The following is a 20,635-nucleotide window of genomic DNA, read 5'->3' on the forward strand; positions in this document are numbered from 1 at the left end:
CCCATTCTTCAAGGGCCCCTGCGTTCCTGTTGACACTTCATTCCCAGCATCGGGAAAATGCTGCAACCCCTTCACAACAGGTCCTTCTAAGATAGTGGAGGCTGTGAAGTATCAGGGAATTAGGCCTCTGAACCAAAAGGGCTGCATGGATTTCCCTGCCAGAGCGGGGAGGGGAATGTGGAGCAGCCTTCTCTGTAGGGTGTGGGGGACGGCCCCACAGCAAAGGCCCGGCAACATGTCCGGCTGATTTCTGAGCCTCGGAGCACCTGGCCCAGAGTCCAGTGTGGGTCCCATCAGGTATTCTCATTAGCACCAGAGACTCAGGGGCCCCTGTGGGCTGGATATATGCCTGATGTCAAGCCCCACTTAGACCCAGAATGGGAGCAGTTGTGCCAGGCCTCAGGTAATGAGCCTCAGCAATTCCACAAAGAGCAGAACCCACCGGAAGCATTTCAAAACCAAACTCTCCCTGCCCCTCGGCCCTCACCCATCCCCCCAGCTTGAAAAGAAATAAATAGATAAGCCCTGAAATTACCTAAGAGACCACCTTAGTGAAAAGCATTGCTAGGTCTGTTCCCAGAGTCTGGTGTTGTAATTGGTTTTTGGTTTGGTTTTTTTTCCTTCTATGGGCTGTAATGGGAATTCCAGAAATTACTAAGGCATGCTGTGCATTAAGGAAACCTAATCTATGGATTTTTTAAGTAAATTTATTTTGAAGTATGGCATACATCAGAAAAGTGCCCAGGTCGTAGCTGTGGAGTCTAATGAATTTTCACGAGGCAAACTTACCTGTGTGATCAGCATACAGACCAAGAAATAGAACATTGCTAGCACTCCTGCAGGCCCCTTGTGTCCCACTCAACCACTACTGGCCCCCCAAAGAGCACACAACAGCAGCTGATAGCAGTAGCTAGAGGCCTAAAAGAAAGGAGGGAGGGGCCTTTGGTAGGAGATGTGGACTAGAGCGGGCTTCCCAGGTGGCACTAGTGGTAAAGAACCTGCCTGCCAATGCAAGAGACTTAAGAGACGTGGCTTCAGTCTCTGGGTTGGGAAGATCCCCTAGAGGAGGGCATGGCAACCCACTCCAGTATTCTTGCCTGGAGAATCCCACGGACAGAGGACCCCAGCAGGCTACAGTCCGTGGTGTTGCACGGAGTTGGACACGACTGAAGTGACTTGGCACACACACATGCACGTGTGTACTAGAGCCTGCTCCCTGGCCAGCTGTCCTGATCTTGGAGGGGAGACATATATATATGTCTGTAACATATATATATATATATATATATATATAAGAGTGTCCATATTAAATAGGTGGCTCAGTTGTAAAGAGTCCACCTGTCAATGCAGGAGATGCAGGTTTGATCCTTGGGTCACAAAGATCCCCTGGAGGAGAAAATGGCAACCCACTGTTACCATTTATCTGTTGCTGGGATAATCCCACAAACAGAAGAACCTGGCAGGTGACGATCCTTGGGGTCACAAAGAGTTAGACATGACTGAGCACACATGCACAACAAGGGTGTCCACAGCAATGTTACCTGTGATAGGAAAAAACTGGGAACACCTCCAATACCCATTAATGTAGAATGGGCAAATAAATTGTATATCCACAGCATGCATGCATGCTAAGTCGTTTCAGTCGTGTCTGACTTTGCAACCCTATGGACTGTAGTTTGCCAGGCTCCCCTGTTCATGGGATTCTCCAGGCAAGGATACTGGAGTGGGTTGCCATGCCCTCCTCCAGTATATTCAGTGCATGAAATAATAAACAAAAATGATTTTTTTTAAGTCAGGTTTTCCCTAACGGGGGAGAGGGGGGAGTGGGGATGGTCAATGGCAACCCCTACTGGTGAAATGTGGTATTTTTTTTAACACCAAAAACGTTTCATATTGCTGCTAAGTCGCTTCAGTCGTGTCCAACTCTGTGCGACCCCATAGACGGCAGCCCACCAGGCTCCCCCATCCCTGGGATTCTCCAGGCAAGAATGCTGGAGTGGGTTGCCATTTCCTTCTCCAGTACATGAAAGTGAGGTATAACCAACTAACAATGTTGTGGTAGTTTCAGGTGAACAGCGAAGGGACTCAGCCATATGTGTACTGTATCCATTATCTCCCAAACCTCCCTCCTATCCAGGCTGCCACATAACATTGAGCAGAGTTTATACAGTAGGTCTTTGTTGGTTATCCATTTTAAATCTAGCAGTGTGTACATGACCTTCCCAAAATGGAAGCAACCTAAATGTCCATCAACAGAAGAATGATAAAGAAGATGTGGTACATATACACAGTGGAATATTATTCAGCCATTAAAAAGAGTGAAATAATGCCATTTGTGGCAACTTGGATGGACCTAGAGAGTGTCATAGTGAGTGAAGTAAGTCAGACAGAAAAGGAGAAATACCATATTACATCCCTTGTATGTGGAATCTAAGAAGAAATTACACAAATGAACTAAGAAAACAGGAGACTCAGACTTAGGGAGATGTGGTATTAATGCTGACAGTTTAGTTCAGTCATTCAGTCACTCAGTCATGTCTGACACTTTGCAACCCCATGAACTGCGGCACACCAGGCTTCCCTGTGCATCACCAACTCCTGGAGCCTACTCAAACTCATGTCCATCCAGTCGGTGATGCCATCCAACCATCTCATCCTCCATCATCCCCTTCTCCTCCTGCCTTCAGTCATTCCCAGCATCAGGGTCTTTTCCAATGAGTCAGTTCTTTGCACCAGGTGGCCAAAGTATTGGAACTTCAGCTTCAGCATCAGTCCTTCCAATGAATATTCAGGACTGATTTCCTTTACGCTTGACTGGTTCGATCTCCTTGCAGTCCCAGGGACTCTCAAGAGTCTTCTCCAACACCACAGTTCTACAGAGGGCAAAAAAGAGGTGATAAGTTTCTGGTGGCTACAGGGTGAAGTCAAGCATTCCCCAAGCACAGTGATATTCCTGTGGTCAGAAGATGTCTGGAGAGAGATAATGGCAGAGAATTTCAGAGAGGTGAGAAAGTGCTGCAAAGCTCTGCCCTCAGAAAGTGTCCTCTTGGAAGGCAGGAGTAGCAACGCATCGTTCCCACTCTCTCCACTAACGGATTCCTGTTCAGATCATGTCTGCTGCTCTGTGTGAACAAACATCTGGTTCTATCAGAGTAGTGAACAAGAATACAGAATTCCTGTAAATATTAATAAATCCACTTTGCAGTCAACTTGGAGAATCACAGCCATCCCGTCAAGTGAAGTGGATGCTTTCTTCCCATCTTTGATGCGTGCTGGGTCAGATATTACTTGACATCTGGTTGCAGATGTGCTTTTTTCCTCCCACTCCTATTCATTTATTTATTTGGCTGCACCAGGTCTTAGTGACTGCACGCAGGATCTTCGTTGCAGCATATGGGGTCTACTTCCCTGACCAGGGATTGAACTGGGGGGCCCCTGCATTGGGAGCACAGAGTCTTAGCCACTGGACCACCAGGGAAGTCCTGTCCCTACTTCTAAATTTTATCTTTAAATATCTAAATAATTCAGTTTCTCGAGATTTCCCTAGGAGTAGAATAATGCGGTCATTGTTTAAAAATAGGTCTGTTTAAAAAGAGCTTCTGGCCATTTCTTGCATACATAATTCCTCTGGACATTAATCCATTCTACAGTCATGAGTGCCCACTAGGCTACAGCAGTGGTGGGATGTTCTTTACCCTCCTGGAGCTTACTGTGTCCAGGGAAGGGGCAGACCCACAGTAAGCAAGGACATAAATCAGCAAAAGAGGATGAGAGCATGATAAATGCTATGAAAAAAAAAATGATCTTGGACAACAATGTAGTCTCTGGGAGGTGGGGCAGGCAAGGTCTAATTTAGACAGGATGATAAGAAAAGTCTCCCAGAGGAGGTAGTGTGTGAACGACCACCTAAGTGAGGAAAAGCTGTCAGCCACACATAGGCCTGAAGCAAAAGCATTCCACTTGGGGATCGGGAACCTGAAGGAGTGAAGTTCCTGGTGGGAATGTGCTTGATGTGCTGGAGCACCTGGAAGTGGAGGGACACAGGAGGAAGTGTGAGAGGTGAAGTCAGACTGCATGGGACCTTCTCCACAGTGGACATTTGGGGTTTTCCTCCGCGTGCGCTGAATAGAACACCACTGGGGACTTTAGGCAAGGGTGAGACCTGAGCTATGCAGCTTTTTTTTTTTCCTTGTGATTTGTACACTTTTTAAGTTTTATTTCCCCACTTTTTTAAAATTTACCTTTTTAAATTAAACTTTTTATTTTGAGACAGTTTTAGATTCTCATGCCATTGTTAGAAAACATACAGAGAGATTACTTTGCTTCCCCCACTGACAGTATCTTGCAAAATGACAGTTAAATGTCACAACCAAGATACTGACATGGTACTGTCAACATGCAGAAAATTTCCATCACCCTCAGGCTCCCTTGCATTGCTCTTTTTTTTTTTTCCGGCTTGGGGATCTTAGTTCCCTGACCAGGAATCAAGCCCAGGTCCCTTGCAGTGGAAGCGCAGAGTCTTAACCATTGGACTGCCAAGGAAGTCCTTTTTGTCTTTGTCTGTTTTCATGTTGCTCTTTTATAGCTACCCCCATATCCTTCTGCCCCCACTCCCTCTTTACGCTCCGGTAACCACTAATCTGGTCTCCATTTCTCTAATCTTGTCATTTCAAGAATGTGATTTAAATGGAATCATACAGTAGGTAACTTTTTAGGATTGGATTTTTCTCACTCAGTATAACTCTCTGAAGGTTCTTCCAGGTCATTGCACGTGTTGATAGTTTATTTCTTCCTGTGACTGCATAGTACTCTAAGGTATGGACTGATCACAGTTTATTAACCACTCACCCATTGAAGGACATCTGAGTTGTTTCCAGTTTTGAGCTATTACAGATAAAGCTGCTATAACATTCCAGCACAGGTGTTTGATGTGAATACGTCTTCATTTCTCTGGGATAAATGCTCAGGAGTGCAATTGCTGGGTTGTATGGTAGTTGCATATTTAGTTTCTAAAGATGCTGCTAAACTGCTTTTGAGACAGGCTGCACCATTTTACATTCCCACCAGCAAAATATGAGTAATGAAGTTTCTCCACATCCTCACTGTTTGGTGCTATTGCTATGTTTTTATTGTAGCCATTATGATAGATGTGTAAGTGGTATCTCATTGTGGTTTTAATTTGCATTTCCCTAAATGGCTAATGATGTTGAACATATTTTCATGTGTTTTTTTGCCATCTGTAGATGCTCTTCAGTGAAATGTCTGTGTCCTTTGCCCATGTTCCAATTAAACTGGTGTTTCACTGTTGAATGTTGAGAGTTCTTTGTAAATTCTAGAAAATGGTCTCTTGTCAGATATATGGTTTGCAAATACTTTCTTTCTCAGTAGCTTATCTTTTTATCCTCTTAACAGGGTCTTTCATAGAGCTTTTAATTTTAAGGAAGTCCAATTTTAGTTTTTCCTTTTGTGGAGATTCTGCTTTTGGTATCAGTTATCAGAATGCTTTGTTGTCGTTCAGTTGCTAAGTTGTGTCCGACTCTTTGCGACCCCATGGACTGCAGTGCGCCAGGCTTCTCTGTCCTTCACTAACTCCCAGAGCTTGCTCAAACTCATGTCCATTGGAGTCAGTGAGTCCATCCAACCATCTCATTCTCTGTCGCCCCCTTCTCCTCCTGCCCTCAATCTTTCCCAGCATCAGGATCTTTTCCAACGAGTCAGCTTTTTGCATCAGGTGGCCAGAGTATTGCAGCTTCAGCATCAGTCCTTCCAATGAATATTCAGGGTTGATTTCCTTTAGGATTGACTGATTTGATCTCCTTGCTGTCCAAGGGACTCTCAAGAGTCTTCTCTGGCACCACAATTCAAAAACATCAATTCTTTGGCTGTCAGCCTTCTTTATGGTCCATCTCTCACATCCATACATGACTACTGGAAAAACCATAGCTTTAACTATATTGACCTTTATAAGCAAAGTGATGTCTCTGCTTTTTAATATACTGTCTAGATTTGTCATAGCTTTTCTTCCAAGGAGCAAGCATCTTTTTAATTTCATGGCTGCAGTCACCATTTGCAGTGATATTGGAGCCCAAGAAAATAAAATCTCTCACTGTTTCCATTGTTTCTCCATCTGTTTGCCATGAAGTAATGGGACTGGATGCCATGATCTTCATTTTTTGAATGTTGAGTTTTAAGCCAGCTTTTTCACTCTCCTCTTTCACCCTCATCAAGAGGCTCTTTAGTTCCTCTTCATTTTCTGCCATTAAAGTGATATCATCTGCAACTACAAGGTTGTTGATATTTCTCCTAGCAATCTAGATTCCAACTTGTGATTCATCCAGCTGCTTTGCCTAGCCCAAATCTTGAAGGGCTCCTCCTCATTTTTTTTCTAGAAGCTTTATAGTTTCATGTTTTACATTTAAGTCTGTGATTCATTTCATCTTGAGTTAATTTTTGTATGAGATGTGGGACTTTGATCAAAGTTGCTGTTTTGTTTTTGCTTTGCCAGTGGATGTTCACTTGCTCCAGCATCTTTGTTGAAAAGACTGTTTCATCAAATTACTTTTACACCTTTGTCAAGTCAGTTGGGCATATTTGTGTGGGTCTGTTCCTGGGATTTCCATTCTGTTCCGTTGAGCTGTGTGTCTGTCACTCCACCATTACCACAGCTTTTTCTTTTTTTTTTTTGATCCGTGCATTAGCATGCTGTAGCTTAGTTCCCAGGCCAGGGATCAAACCCATGCCCTCTGCAGTAGAAGCTCAGAGTCTTTACCACTGGACTGTCAGGAAAGTCCCCACACACAGTCTTGATTACTGTAGCTAAAAAATAAATCTTGAAATTGGGTGAATTGGTCCTCCCATGTTATTCTTTTACAAAATGAATTTATATTCTTTGCCTTCTATATAAATTTTAGAACAAATTTGTTAGTTTGTGTCTTTTCTCTCTACTACTCATCTGTCTTAAGTTATTTTTATTATTTGCTTCTTTGGGTTTATTTTTATTTCTTATTTTGTTTTTCTTTTTCCAGATTTTTTAGGTAGAAGCTTGAGACTTTTCCTTTTTTTCTTTTATGTACATTTGATACTACACTTATCTTTCTCAGCACTACTCTGACTGTGTACCATGGTATTTGATATGTTTTATTCTCATTTTCATTCAGTTCAGTGTGTTTTTTATTTCCCTTGGAACTTCCTTTTTGACTTAAGAATTATTTAGAAATGTGTTATTTAGTTTCCAACTGTTTGGAGATTTTTCTGTTATCTTTCTGTTATTGATTCCTAGGTTGATTCCATTGTGGTCAGAGAACATTCTGTATTATTTCAATGCTTTTAAAATTTTGAGGCTGGTTTTTATGGACCAGGATATAGTCTTATCTAGGTATATGTTTCATGGGCAGTTAAAAAGACTGGTTTTGGGAATTTCCTGGTGGTCCAGTGGTTGAATTCAGTGCTTTCATTGCCGGGACCTGGTTGTGGGGTCGGATCCCTGGTCAGGGAACCTAAAACCCAAAAGCTGTGCAGCATGGCCAAAGAAAAAAAGGACTGTTTTCTGCCATTGTTGAGTGGAGTGTTCTGTAACTGTTAATAAGACCCTGTTGGTTGATGGTGATGTTGAGTTCTTCCATATACTACGGATTTTCTGTCTAGTTATTTACTCTATCAGTTGAGAGAGGAATAATAAAGTCTCCAGCTGTGATTGTGGGTTTGTCTGTTTCTTCTTTTGGTTCTATCAGTTTTTGATTCACATATTTTGCAAATCTGTGCATACACATTTAGGACTGCAATATCTTCTCGGTAAATTAACCCTTTTATCATTTTATAATGCCCTTCTCTCTTCTGCTAGTTTTTTTGCTCTGAAATCTACATTATCTAATATTAATATAGCCTCTCCTGCTTTCCTTTGATTAATGTTCATGTGTTATATATTTTTTCCATCCTTTACTCTCAACTTGCCTGCTTTATTAGATTTGAAGTGACTTTCTTATAACAAACATATAATTGGGCTTTTCATCCACTCTGCCAATCTCTTTTAATTGGTATATTGAGAACTTTTATATTTTACTCAATTATTGCTACTTTAGGGCTTATGTCTGCCATCTTACTTTTTGTCTTCTGTTTGGTATCTCTGTCTTTTCTCTCTTTTCTTTTTCTGCCTTCCTGTGGACTACATGAACATTTTAAAATTCCCTGCTGCCCTGGAGGCTTGAGCCTTGTGACTTTTTGAGCTAAAAGTTTCAAGTTTAAATGTGTCACTCAGAGGAGAGTGTCCCCATCTGTCCCAGCACAGCCACCCCACCCTCTCCTGCTCCAGAAAAGAGTGAGCCTCAAGCTTGGTTAATTCCATCTGCTGTTTTCAGGTTTGGTTCCAGAGCTAATCAAATCCATAGGTTAACCCAGTTCACTGCCTCAAACTGACCATCTCACCCCACCAGAGCTGTTAACTGAAAGTAATGACAGCATGCCAGGGAAGCAAAGTGAATTATCCCAACAACCTCACTGCTTGGAGGAGGCACAGAGAAGCAGGCATAGCAGATACCTTGACGAACAGATGAGTTCAAGGACATAGTGGTGAGTCTTCTCTTAAGGCTCTTGTCTCTGAAAGAGAAGCAGCCAAAAAGTCTTGGAAATGCCAGCATCTTTGGTGCTGGCATCACCATCATCCCTCACACAGTGTCCATCCCTCAGGACCCAGCAAGTACCTGGCACTTAGAGATGCTCAGTGAATATTCGAAGAAAGAATTCACGAATGGATGAACTCATAGCTTAGTGCATGGGGAAAGGGGTACATTTGTGAAACCTGTGGGGGATGAATAAGCGAAGCCTACAGAACTGTTGATGAACTGTCTTCTTTCCCTTTCTTTCCTGAATGTATAGTGCTTTCATCATTTCCCTGTTTCCATACTGTGCAGATTTTTAAAATAGTATACTTCATTTTTGAAATGACTTTAGATTTACAGGAAAATAGAGAAGATAGCACAGAGAGTTCCCTTACAAGTCCTCACCTGCTTCCCATTATTAACATCCTGTGTTAGTGTGGTATGTTCCTTATAACAGTGAACCAACATGGATTTGTTATTGTTAGCTAAGTGTTAGTCGCTCAGTAGTGTCCGACTCCTTGCGACCCCATGAACTATAGACCTCCAGGCTCTTCTGTCCATGGAGTTTTCCAGGCAAGAATACTGGAGTGGGTTGCCATTCCCTTCTCCAATTGTTAGCTAAATCCCATACTTGATTGCTATTTTCTCTGTATCCAGTGTCTTTTTCTGCTCTAGGATCCCATCCAGGACACCATGTTGCATTTAGTTGTCATACCTCTTTAGGCTACTCTTGGCTGAGACAGTATCCCAGCCTTTCCTTGTTTTTTCCTTGTGTGTGTTGGTTTTTTAAGATTTTTTTATGTGGATAATTTAAGTCTTTATTGGATTTGTTACAGTGTTGCTTCTGTTTTATGTTTTGGTTTTTTGGCCCTGAGGCATGTGGGAATCTTAGCTCCCTGACCAGGGCTCGAACCTGCGCCCCCTGCACTGGAAGGTGAAATCTTAACCACTGCGCCTCCAGGGAAGTCCCAGACTTTCCTTGTTTTTGATGACCTTTTTTGAGAAGTGCTGGTCACTATTTATAGGCTGCCCCTCTAGTGGAATAGGTATTGATTGTCTCATGAGTTAGACTGAGGTCATGGGTTTGGGGATGATGACCTCAGAGGTAAAGTGCCTTTCTCATCACATCAAGGGTGCATATTATCAGTATGACTCATCACTGTAGATGATGACCTTGATCACCTGGCTGACGCTGTGTTTGCCAAATTTCTCCACTGCCAACTTACTCTCCCCTTCCTCTCACTTTCCAGACTGTGCTCTTTGGAATCAAATCACTATGTGCAGCCCTGATATCGGAGTGGGGAGCTATGTGCCTCCCAGATAATTTCTAAGTGTTTGAGGATTGTCCCTTCAGAACAAGCGGCCCTTGTCTTTACTTTCACGGGTGATACAACACATATTGAAGTGAAGAAGCAAGGGCAAGCTGTGAGGCCCTGGAGAGACGAGATCTTGCTTTGTTGCCCCTAATATGGCTCCATTCACCTCTTAAGATGCCGAATAAGTACCTATTGAATTGAATTAAACAACCACCACCACTACCAAAAAAAAAGCCCTATGAAGGGCCTGGTTGCTCGGGCTTCTCTCTTTTTTTGAATATTTTTACTTATTTATTCATTTATTTATTTTTGGCTTTGCTTGGTCTTCATTGCTGCTCGCAAGCTTTCTGTAGTTGTGGATAGAGTGGGGGCTGTTCTCTAGTTGCAGTGCACGGGCTGCTCATTGCAGTGACTTCTTTGCTGTGGAGCACAGGCTCTCGGCTTATGGGTCCAGTAGTTGTGGTGTACAGACTTAGTCCCCCTGTGGCATGTGGGATCTTAGTTCCCAGACCAGGGATTGAACCTGTGTCCCTGCATTGGCAGGTGGATTCTTAACCACGGAGGCACCGGGGAAGTCCCCAGGCTTCTCCTAGGGTCATCAAGTCCAGGAAGAGCATCTTCATTCCTTCCCAGAGTTGATGAGACAGGGGCTGACTCACCAGCAAGGCTCCTGAGACAACCCTGGGTGCAAATAGTGAGTCCAGCACCATCGTCAACACAGGTCACCGTCTCATCTTTCACATGACTTGCAAATACTCACTGGACATCCCTAATGTGTCGGACTCTCTGGGGTCATAGGGATGACAAAATAGGGTCCACCTGAGGCAAACGCTGGTCGAACTGTATTAGTTTCCACTGTCACAATAACAAACGACTACGATTTAGAGGCTGAAGACAACAGCCGTTTACCATCTTGTGGTTTCCGTGGGTCAGAAGTCCAGGCACAGGGTCTCAGCTGGGCTCTCTGTTTAGGCTCTCACAAGACCAATATCAAGGTGTCAGCAGCTGGGTTCCTTCCTAGACACTCGGGAAGAATCCACTTGCAACCTCATTCGAGTTTGGGTGGAATTCAGTTCCTCATGGTTCCATTTCTTTGTTGAGGATCAGCTCAGGGTCATATTTTTTCCCAGTGTCAGGGCCTGCACTCCCTCTCAAGCTTAGCATGTGGCCCTCGCCGTCTTCAAGCAACAGTTCATCAAGTCCTTCTCAGGCTTCCTCTGACTTCCTCTTCTCCTCCATCCCTTCAGAATTTCTCATGCATTTTAAATGCTTATGTGATTACACTGGGCCCACCCAGATAATACAAAGTAATCTCCCTCTTTTAAGGGCAACTACTTAGTGACCTAAACTACTCCTGCCAAGTCCCTTTTTCCCTGAAAGAGAACGGATTGATGGGCATGGTATCTCATGATGTTCCCAGTCCAAGGGGTTAGGGCGTGCAGTCTTCTAGGGCAGCGGTTCCCAACCATTTTTGGCACCAGGAACCGGTTTCATGGAAGACAATTTTTCCATGGACTGGGGAGTAGGAGGGAATGTTTCAGGATGATTCAAGCACATTACATTTATTGTGCACTTTATTTCTATTACATGGGCTCCACCTCAGATCATCAGGCATTAGATCCCGGAGGTGGGGGACTAGGGACCACAATTTTGCCTACCACCTGATGCTTCTCCAACATCAGTGTGCGTGGGAGTCACCTGCAGAGCATGTTAATGTGGATCTGATTCAGCGGGCCTAGGGTGAGAGTCTGCGTTTCTCAAAAGCTCCCAGGCAGTGCTGCTGCTGCACGCTGGTCAGTGGAGCGTATTCCTATGCTCAGGCTTTGTTGTTGCTCAGTCGCTAAGTTGTGTCCAACTCTCTGCGACCCCATGGACTATAACCTTCCAGGCTTCTCTGTCCATGTGATTGTCCAGGCAAGAACATTGGAGTGGGTTGCCATTTCCTTCTCCAGGGGATCTTCCTTACGCAGGGATTGCACCCAAGTCTCCTGTGTCTCCTGCATTGGCAGGCAGATTCTTTACCACTGAGCCCCCAGGGAAGCCCATGGCCAGGCCTTAGACCAGACAAAATTTACGGTTGCCAGCTGAGGTCAAACCTAAGACAGAATTTCAGGACATGAAACTTGTGGTCTCAAACCTAAGGGGGCATCAGAATCAGCAGAAAACTTGTTAAAATACTGATTGCTGGGCCCCACCCCCAGCGTTTCTGAGTCAGAGGTCTGAGATTGGACCTGAGGGCATGCATTTCTAACAAGCTCCGGTGGTCTAGGGACCACACTTTGAGAACCACCGCTGGAACCACGAGCCAGTCGCTTTGTGAGCGTTAACTGAGAGGAGCAGGTAACATCATCCGTCAGAAGGCCTTCATCTTTGAAAGCAGAATCCCTTTTTCTGTCCAATGATTGCCTCCTCTTGGGCACTTCTGTGCACCCCATCTGAGGTAACATGGTGTCTTGTAGGATCAAAGGGTTGGATTTCTTTTCATTTGTTGAGCTGCAATCCCTCTCTTTCAGGAACACAGTGAAGTAGATTCAAGCATAGCTTGAACCGATAACATCATTAGTAGTCCCAAACCTATCTTTTTAAAATCAAAAATAGCACTTATTGCATCTATATACAAAACAACACTTGTTTATTGTAAAAAGATATATATATTAGAAGAAAACATCATCATCCCACCCAAAGGTAACTACTCTATTTTCCAGACCTTTTTCTATACCTATCAATCCAAATATATATGTAGGCTTTTATTTCCAAAAATACATAGTACAAACTGTGTTGTAACCTACTTTTCTTAATATATTGTAAATATTGAGCTACCTAACCACTGTTTGTAGCCCCTGGTTTCAACCCCATTCACCCAATAAAAAGCATCCAAAAAATGCTGTGATTCCTGGCTTCCCTCCTGCACACCGGCAGTTGGAGGGAGACTAATGGACAGCATGGGCCCCAGTGGGAAAGGAGGGAAGGACATGAAGGACGGAAGTCGATCCGAAACAGGCTCCCAGAGTACCGGAGCAGCCATGGTTTTGCATCGCAGAACTATTCCTCCAACACACACACCCACACACACTTTTTTGGATAAAGTGATTCAGCTGAGCACTTCTGGATCCAGAAATGCCTCAGCACCAGAATCAAGTGCACAGTAAAGCTGAATCAGGAGCATTTGTGTCTTGGTTGTGGAGAGTGCGGGCACAGGACCAGAAGGGCTTCCTGCTGCAATTTTTAGGCTAATTAGCTGCTACCAGAATTTTTCATCTTTGATAAAAGTGTGCTTATGGTAAAAACTTATTTTCCATCCTGTGAGTTGCAAAACTTGCTTTCCAATGAATAGTAAAGAAATGATTAGATATTTAAGTTGATTTAATCTCCTGGATATTTTAAATAGTGCTGCAGTAAACACTGGGGTACATGTGTCCTTCTGAATTATGGTTTTTCACTGGGTATAAACCCAGTAGTGGGATTGCTGTCCAACGACAGATGAATGGTTAAAGAAGATGTGGTACATATACACAATGGAATATTACCCAGCCACTAAAATGACTGAAATAAGGTCATTTTTAGAGACATGGGTGGATCCAGACTCTCATACGGAGTGAAGTAAGTCTCAGAAAAACAAATATCGTATAATAACAGATATAGGTAGAATCTAGAAAAATGGTACAGATGAACCTATTTCCAAGGCCGGAATAGAGATGCAGACATAGAGAATGGATATGTGGACACAGTGGGGGGATGAGGAGGGTGGGATGAATTGGGAGATTGAGATTGACATATATACACTACCATGTGTAAAATAGATAGCTATAAAGCACAAGAAGGTCAGCTCGGTGCTCTGTGATGACCTAGAGGGTTAGGATTGGGAGGGGGGTGGGATGAAGGCCCACCAGGGAGGGAATATATGTATACATATAGCGGTTCACTTTGTTGTACATCAGAAACTAACACAACGTTGTAAAGCAATTATATTCCAATAAAAAAAATGATTGGAGCAAGAAAAGATTTAATTACAAATTAAACTTCCAGTATAAACCTCCTAGAAATGGTGGACACACTGAACAAGCAAACCCAGAGCCTGTTGGACAAAGCAAAGGTGTGATGTCCAGGGAATTTCTCTGGAACCTGTAGTCAGTCTGTGGGCTCCTCTGGCCCATGGTGGGGGCGGGGGGCCCATTCTTACACAGGGGCTTGGATGAGGTCTCGCACAGCCTCTGTCAATGTGAGCTATTCTTTCCTTTCCACAGAACGAAGTGATCAGCCAGCAGCTGTGTGTCATCTTCACTCACTGCTACGGGCCCTACCCTATCCCCAAGCTCACCGAGATCAAACGGAAGCAGACCTCACGCCTGGGTGAGTGGGGGCTTCCTGGGTCCGGCCCTGCACTATTGCTTTGTGTTTTGAGGACAGGAAGGAAGCAAATACAGCAAAAGAAGAAGGTGGGCATGTTGGAGGCAAACAGAGTGGATACAGGAATGAGGCAGGTGGAGATCGGGGTATCACCTTTGTTACATGATTAAACTGGAGAACATACCTTGGGTATATGGACAAGGGGACCCACCAGTACCTCCTCCCTCCACTGATTGCCTTTCTTCTGCACATCACCAGCAGTGATGGCTGTCCACGCCCTTGCAGTAGCCAGGTAGAGTCCAGAGAAGGCTGAGATCTGCATAGCCACTCTCCCCCATCCTCTCCTCTAAGAAGTTCCTTTTCCTTGAGATGGAACAAGAAGGGTACAGTGACAGGCTAGTAGTATGCCCCTAATGGAAGTCCTGCAAGGAACTGGAAGGAGAGACAAGCAAGCGTCACCCTCTAGACACACACACACACACACACACACACACACACGAGGGAATGGCGCTGAACTGAGGAGACAGGATGCGCGCGCACGCGCACACACACACACACACACACACACACACACACACACACACACACACGAGGGAATGGCGCTGAACTGAGGAGACAGGATGCGCGCGCACGCGCACACACACACACACACACACACACACACACACACACACACACACACACACACACACACACACACACACACACACACACACACACACACACACACACACACACACACACACACACACACACACACACACACACACACACACACACACGAGGGAATGGCGCTGAACTGAGGAGACAGGATGCCCTGAACTCCCATCGGGTTAGCAGTAATCACTCTTCACCCTTCTTGGACAATTGCTTTGAGCTAGCCCTAGCCAAGCTCCTCCCTACCCTCTCTCAAACAATCCCTGGGCTGCCCGGGAGGCAGGCAGTATTATCCAGGTCACAGCTGAAGACAGGGAGGCTCTGCAGAAAAGGCTGCAGCATCAGTTCAGGTGGAGCTGGAGCCTGAACCCAGGTCCCCCACCAAAGCCGCATTCCCATCTTTCTCCAGTTGGCCTCTGGGATTTTCCAGAAGAAACCTTTCCATCAGGCACCGATGTCAGTCAGAAGATCCTGGGGCTGCTGACAACCTGGTGAATCAACCAGGGGAAAAGGCAAACACCTGACTGCCTTGATGCCTGAAGCATGAATCTTCTTTTGCAAGGGCTTGTCTCTCACTGCCTGGGGACTGATAAAATATTACAGATAAAGGACTCCCCTTCCCATTAAGTTTGAGGACTTTCCTACTTCCTGTTTCCTTTTCCTGTAAAGACCAGGAAACTTTGGAGAAATGGAAGCAGCTGAAAAATGCTACCCTTTAGCAAAGCCCCTACTTTTGAAATAGGTGAGCTAGTTTAAATTAGTGAAAAGGCTGAACTCATGGAAATGCTTTAAAGTAATTTTGTTCCTGTCACAAATAACCTGTTAATTTAAATGGCACAAATTTTTGCTAAAGTGGAAAGCTTAGCAGCTGAGTCAAAGGTTGCCTGGTTTTCTTTATGCCCATTCATGTCAGTCAGTTCTGTAGCTCAGTCGTGTCCGACTCTTTTCGACCCCATGGACTGCAGCATGCCAGGCTTCCCTGTCCATCACCGATTCCCAGAGCCTACTCAGACTCATATCCATTAAGTTGGTGATGCCATCCAACCATCTCATCCTCTGTTGTCCCCTTCTCCTCCTGCCTTCAATCTTTCCAGGCATCAGCAGGGTCTTTTCAAATGAGTCAATTCTTTGCATCAGGTGGGCAAAGTATTGGAACTTCAGCTTCAGTATCAGTCCTTCCAATGACTATTCAGGACTGATTTCCTTTAGGATTGACTGGTTTGATCTCCTTGCAGTCCAAGGGACTTTCAAGACTCTTGTCCAACACCACAGTTCAAAAGCATCTATTCTTAGGCGCTCAGCTTTCTTTGTAGTCCAACTCTCACATCCATACATGACTACTAGAAAAACCATAGCTTTGACTAGATGAACTTTGTTGGCAAAGTATTGTCTGTGCTTTTTAATATTCTGTCTAGGTTGGTCATAGCTTTTCTTCCAAAGAGCAAGCATCTTTTAATTTCATAGCTGCAGTCAGTCACCATCTGCAGTGATTTTGGAGCCCCCCAAAATAAAATCTGTCACTGTTTCCTTTGTTTCCCCATCTATTTGCCATGAAGTGATGGGACCGGATGCCATGATCTTAGTTTTCTGAATGTTTTAAGCATGTAGGCAACTCAAAATGTACTAAAACTGCAAGTAGTTCTACCTTGTAGAAAGCAAGTGTTAATTAAAATATTACCAGGGCCACAAATCATAAAGATCAATCAAATTTACAGACTTTAGAGAGTGAGGGTTACACTGCTAGGGCATAGCAATAATTTCTGACATCTGGTGCCTTACAAGGCACCCCTGTTAGAGCAAACATTTGCAAGGGCTGTTTCAGTGACACAGCATAAAATCTGCTCTCCTGTAGCTATAGGAGAGGAGAGAAAATTTTTTTTCCTCCTGAATTTGCTGAGATTTCTTTCACCAGCAATTAAAAGGGCCTGGTTTTCAGGCCAAGCATTGGAATTCCAAAGGTTATTAGCACCAAGAAAAAGAAAGCAGGCCTGAAAAGTTCAAAGCTCACAGATGAAAGAAAAAGGGCATAATATAATAATTAATAAGTGGAATATAAAGCATATAGTGTTTTGCATCTTCAATACAACATTCCAAGCTCAGATAACCAAAGATGGTCAAATAGTTGTTCCTTGGGGACCTGCTTATGAGGAAAGAGAAGAGTGAGTAGTGACAAAAGTCTCAAAGTGGCATCTCCATAAGGCCAGGAAGGTCATGTAAATGAATGAACTGGGTTTGGTGTAATACAATAGGGAGTGGTGGGGACTGGCAAACTGGAGAGCACATGCATGATTTTTTTTATAGGATGTTGTCCTCTGCCCTCCCAGTGAATTCTGGGGGAGAATGGTAAAAAGAGCTAAAGGTAGGAGACGTTAGCAGTTTGGAAGTGGAAGTGGGAGCTAGTTGAAGGTGAATAGTGGGAGTGAGTCCAAGCAGAGGGAGATGGGTTGCTGAGAAGAGGGAAAAAGTCACTCCAACCTGTTAACAGTCTTTAAAGCAAGTGGAGAAGTGAGTGTTAGTCAACTGTATGGCCTTCCTCTGTAGCCTTTCTTCTCTTTGTTGTTGTTTAGTCGCTAAGTCGTGTCCAACTCTTTTCTGACCCCATGGACTGTAGCCTCTCAGGCTCCTCTGTTCATGGGATTTCCTGGGCAAGTATAGTGGAGTGGGTTGCCGTTTCTGCCTCCAGTCTCTTCCTTTTACCTGAAAAGTTTTAGAAGTTTGGTTTTTTGTTGCATTTTTTAATAAAAAAAATTTTTTTAAGAGTATAATTACAGATGATTTGACATTTTTATGGTTTTTTTTTATATGTTTTAGAATAAAGCTTTTTTATTGGGAAGAGGTCAAGAGGCTATAGGTACTGACAGAGAAATATGAGTGGAGGATACCCAGGGCCACCACCTAGGGTGAATCAACCAGGAGGAGAATCAGCCAGGAAGGCAAATTCTGGTTCTAAGTTACAGCAGGGTCTGTGAAAGGGGCCAGGCCAGGGGTCTGACTTAGAAACGGAGCATGGTGGAGTCGGGTAGGGGTAGAGGTGCATGGGCCAGTTGGTGGATTTTCCCAGTGAGACCAAAGAGCTGAGCTAAGGACAGACTGGCACCTTTTGTAGCCCCAGGGGAAATGGCTAAGATGACAGGCAAATCGGAGGATTCCGGTGCTTAGCAATGCAGGCCCTGGAGTCAGAATGTCCAAGTTCACATCTTGGCTTCTCCACCAGCCACTCGCTTGACCAAGTCAGTGTGACTCTTCATGTCCCTGTCGTACACCTGACAGTGGTCCCTCTCTCCCAGGGCTGAATGAGTTTATGTGCCAGCTTGCACGGTGCCTGGCACATCATGAATGCTCAGTAAGTACTAGAGTACTCACTGTACAACTAGTTACACAGCTTCTTTTTCTTGGAGATGAGGGCAGGAGCCTGGCTCATTTGCCTCTGATCCTGAGAGAAGGCTTGGATTTCGAATCACCTGAAACACAGCAGCAAGCGGGCGGGAACCACTTCCATCAGGAAAGGAGGGTGCTGAGCTGGAGAAGGGGAGTGAGATGGGGTGGGTGACCTACTTAGAGGCCAGGTGGGTGGATGATCACCCTCTGCACTTGACAGTCATCTGAACTGTGGTTAGGGGTGAATCTTCTAAGGGGAAATGCTACTTTTAATCACAAATAAGCTGTGAAGATTCCCTGTGAAATATTGAATTCCAGTTAATTGCACGTTCCTGTAACTGATCCTGTTTCCTGTTTGGTCACAGTCTCTCCAGCAAGTATTTTATCACCATGGCCTCCCTGTCAGCTCTTATGGGCACTTTTCCGAAAGAGGAATCCAAACCTCATCCTTTTCTCCTCTAAAGCTACCCTCTCTCCCTTTTCTGTTCCAGATCCTCATTTCCTTAACAATAAAGAAATGTCAGATGTCACCTTTCTGGTAGAAGGAAGACCATTTTATGCTCACAAAGTGCTGTTATTTACAGCATCTCCAAGGTATGTATCATCAGTTTTGAAAGCACTGAATTATAAAGGTTGTTGTTACTATTCTCTAAAATTCAGTTTGGGTGGTATCATCACTGAACGGGCAGATTTTCTTCTCAAAATCAAGGTTCCAAGACTATAGGGCATTTGTATACCTTGTTCAGGCAGCATGATTCACAAAGACAAAAGGAAGAAGCCACCTAGGAGTCCATCCGTGGAGGACTGGATTTTAAAATGTAGTATATACATACCTTGGGCTTCCCAGGTGGCGCTAGTGGTAAAGAACCTGCCTGCCAATGCAAGAGACATAAGAGATGCAGGTTCAGTCCCTGGGTCGGGAAGATCCCCTGGAGGAGGTCCTGGCAACCAACTCCAGTATCTTTGCCTGGAGAATCCCATGGACAGAGGAGCCTGGCGGGCTACAGTCCATGGGGTCGCAAAGAGTCAGACACGACTGAAGCAACAGCAGACACACACACAAACATTATTCAGCCTTAAAAAGGAAGCCAGTTCTGACACATGCTACGATATGAATGGGGACATTATGTGAACTTAAATATACCTGTCACAAAAAGACAAATATTACACTATATGATTCCTTTTATATGAACCATCAATGATCAAGTTCATGAAAGTGAAAGCGGCTCAGTTGTGTCCAACTCTTTTCTCCAGGCCAGAATACTGGGGTGGGTAGCTGTTCCCTTCTCCAAGGGATCTTCCCAATCCAGGGGTCAAACACAGGTCTTCCACATTGCAGGCGGATTCTTTACCAGCTGAGCTACAAGGGAAGATCAAGTTCGTAGAGACAGTAAATAGTAGGCTGGGAACTGGGGCTAGGGGAGGGGGAGTAGGAGTTGTGTTTTGAGGACAGGATAAGTCTTGGAGATCGAGTGCACAATGATGTGAATATACTCCATGTAAATACTAGCAAACACTCAAAACTGGTTAAGACAGTAAAGTTTATGTTATGTGTTTTTTAACCACAATTTGGAAGAATACAGGGCAGTCTCTAGCATACTCAGCAGTCTTTGTGTGGCTTAGACAAGACACTGTTCCTCTGGGCAGATGGAGCACATACTGAGCACAGAGCTCCGTGAGTGGAGAATGGATTGGATTGTAACTTCCTTAGCCAGGTGTCCTCATGCAACCTGAAAACTCACACTGCAGCCGTGAAATGCCTGCTCTCCAAATATCAGGGAACTTTGGCATAAGGCGCTGAAAATACATGGGTCCTGAATCTTACTTTTCCTGAACCCTGGAGTTGACAATAATAAAACATCATCCCTGCAAACTCCAGGAGATAGTGAAGGACAGGGAAGAAAAATACACTATCCTTTGCATGGTTCTTTTGTGACATCATGGAAGAGCTTTATCAGTACTCTGTGTGTGTGTATGTGTGTGTGTGTGTGTGTGTGTATGTGTATGTGTTCAGTCGCTCAGTTGTGTCCGACTCTTTGCAACCCCATGAACTGTAGCTTGTACCAGTGTTAACTTCTTAGTTTTAACAAGGTACCATGACTATGTCAGATGATAACATCGGGGCAAACTGGGTGAAGGGCATACTGGAACTTTCTGTACTATGTTTGCAACTCTTCTATAAATCTGAAATTATTTCAAGTTTCAAATTTTATTTATAAAATGAGACATGTCTTAGCTTATTTCTAAATGTATTGAGTATGGGGGACTTGCCTGGTGGTTCAGTTGCTAGAATCCCCTGCACTGCAGGGGACGAGGGTCCAATCCCTGGTCGGGGCACTAAGA

The 20,635-nt window shown here is 44.3% G+C and overlaps 1 protein-coding gene across 2 annotated transcripts in view; it reads left to right on the forward strand.

Moving 5' to 3' along the window:
• Window positions 1–20,635, forward strand: part of ABTB3 (ankyrin repeat and BTB domain containing 3) — a 462,092-nt gene that overhangs the window by 421,433 nt on the left and 20,024 nt on the right. For both annotated transcript variants that reach the window (XM_081591335.1, XM_081591336.1), the window contains 2 exons: window positions 14,155–14,260; window positions 18,784–18,886. In XM_081591335.1, the coding sequence (XP_081447461.1) occupies window positions 14,155–14,260; window positions 18,784–18,886 (209 nt within the window). The remainder of the gene's footprint in view (window positions 1–14,154; window positions 14,261–18,783; window positions 18,887–20,635) is intronic.

The sequence above is a fragment of the Giraffa tippelskirchi genome, chromosome 4 (assembly GCF_054371585.1).
Source record: "Giraffa tippelskirchi isolate mGirTip1 chromosome 4, T2T-mGirTip1v1.2.pri, whole genome shotgun sequence".
Taxonomy (NCBI): domain Eukaryota; kingdom Metazoa; phylum Chordata; class Mammalia; order Artiodactyla; family Giraffidae; genus Giraffa; species Giraffa tippelskirchi.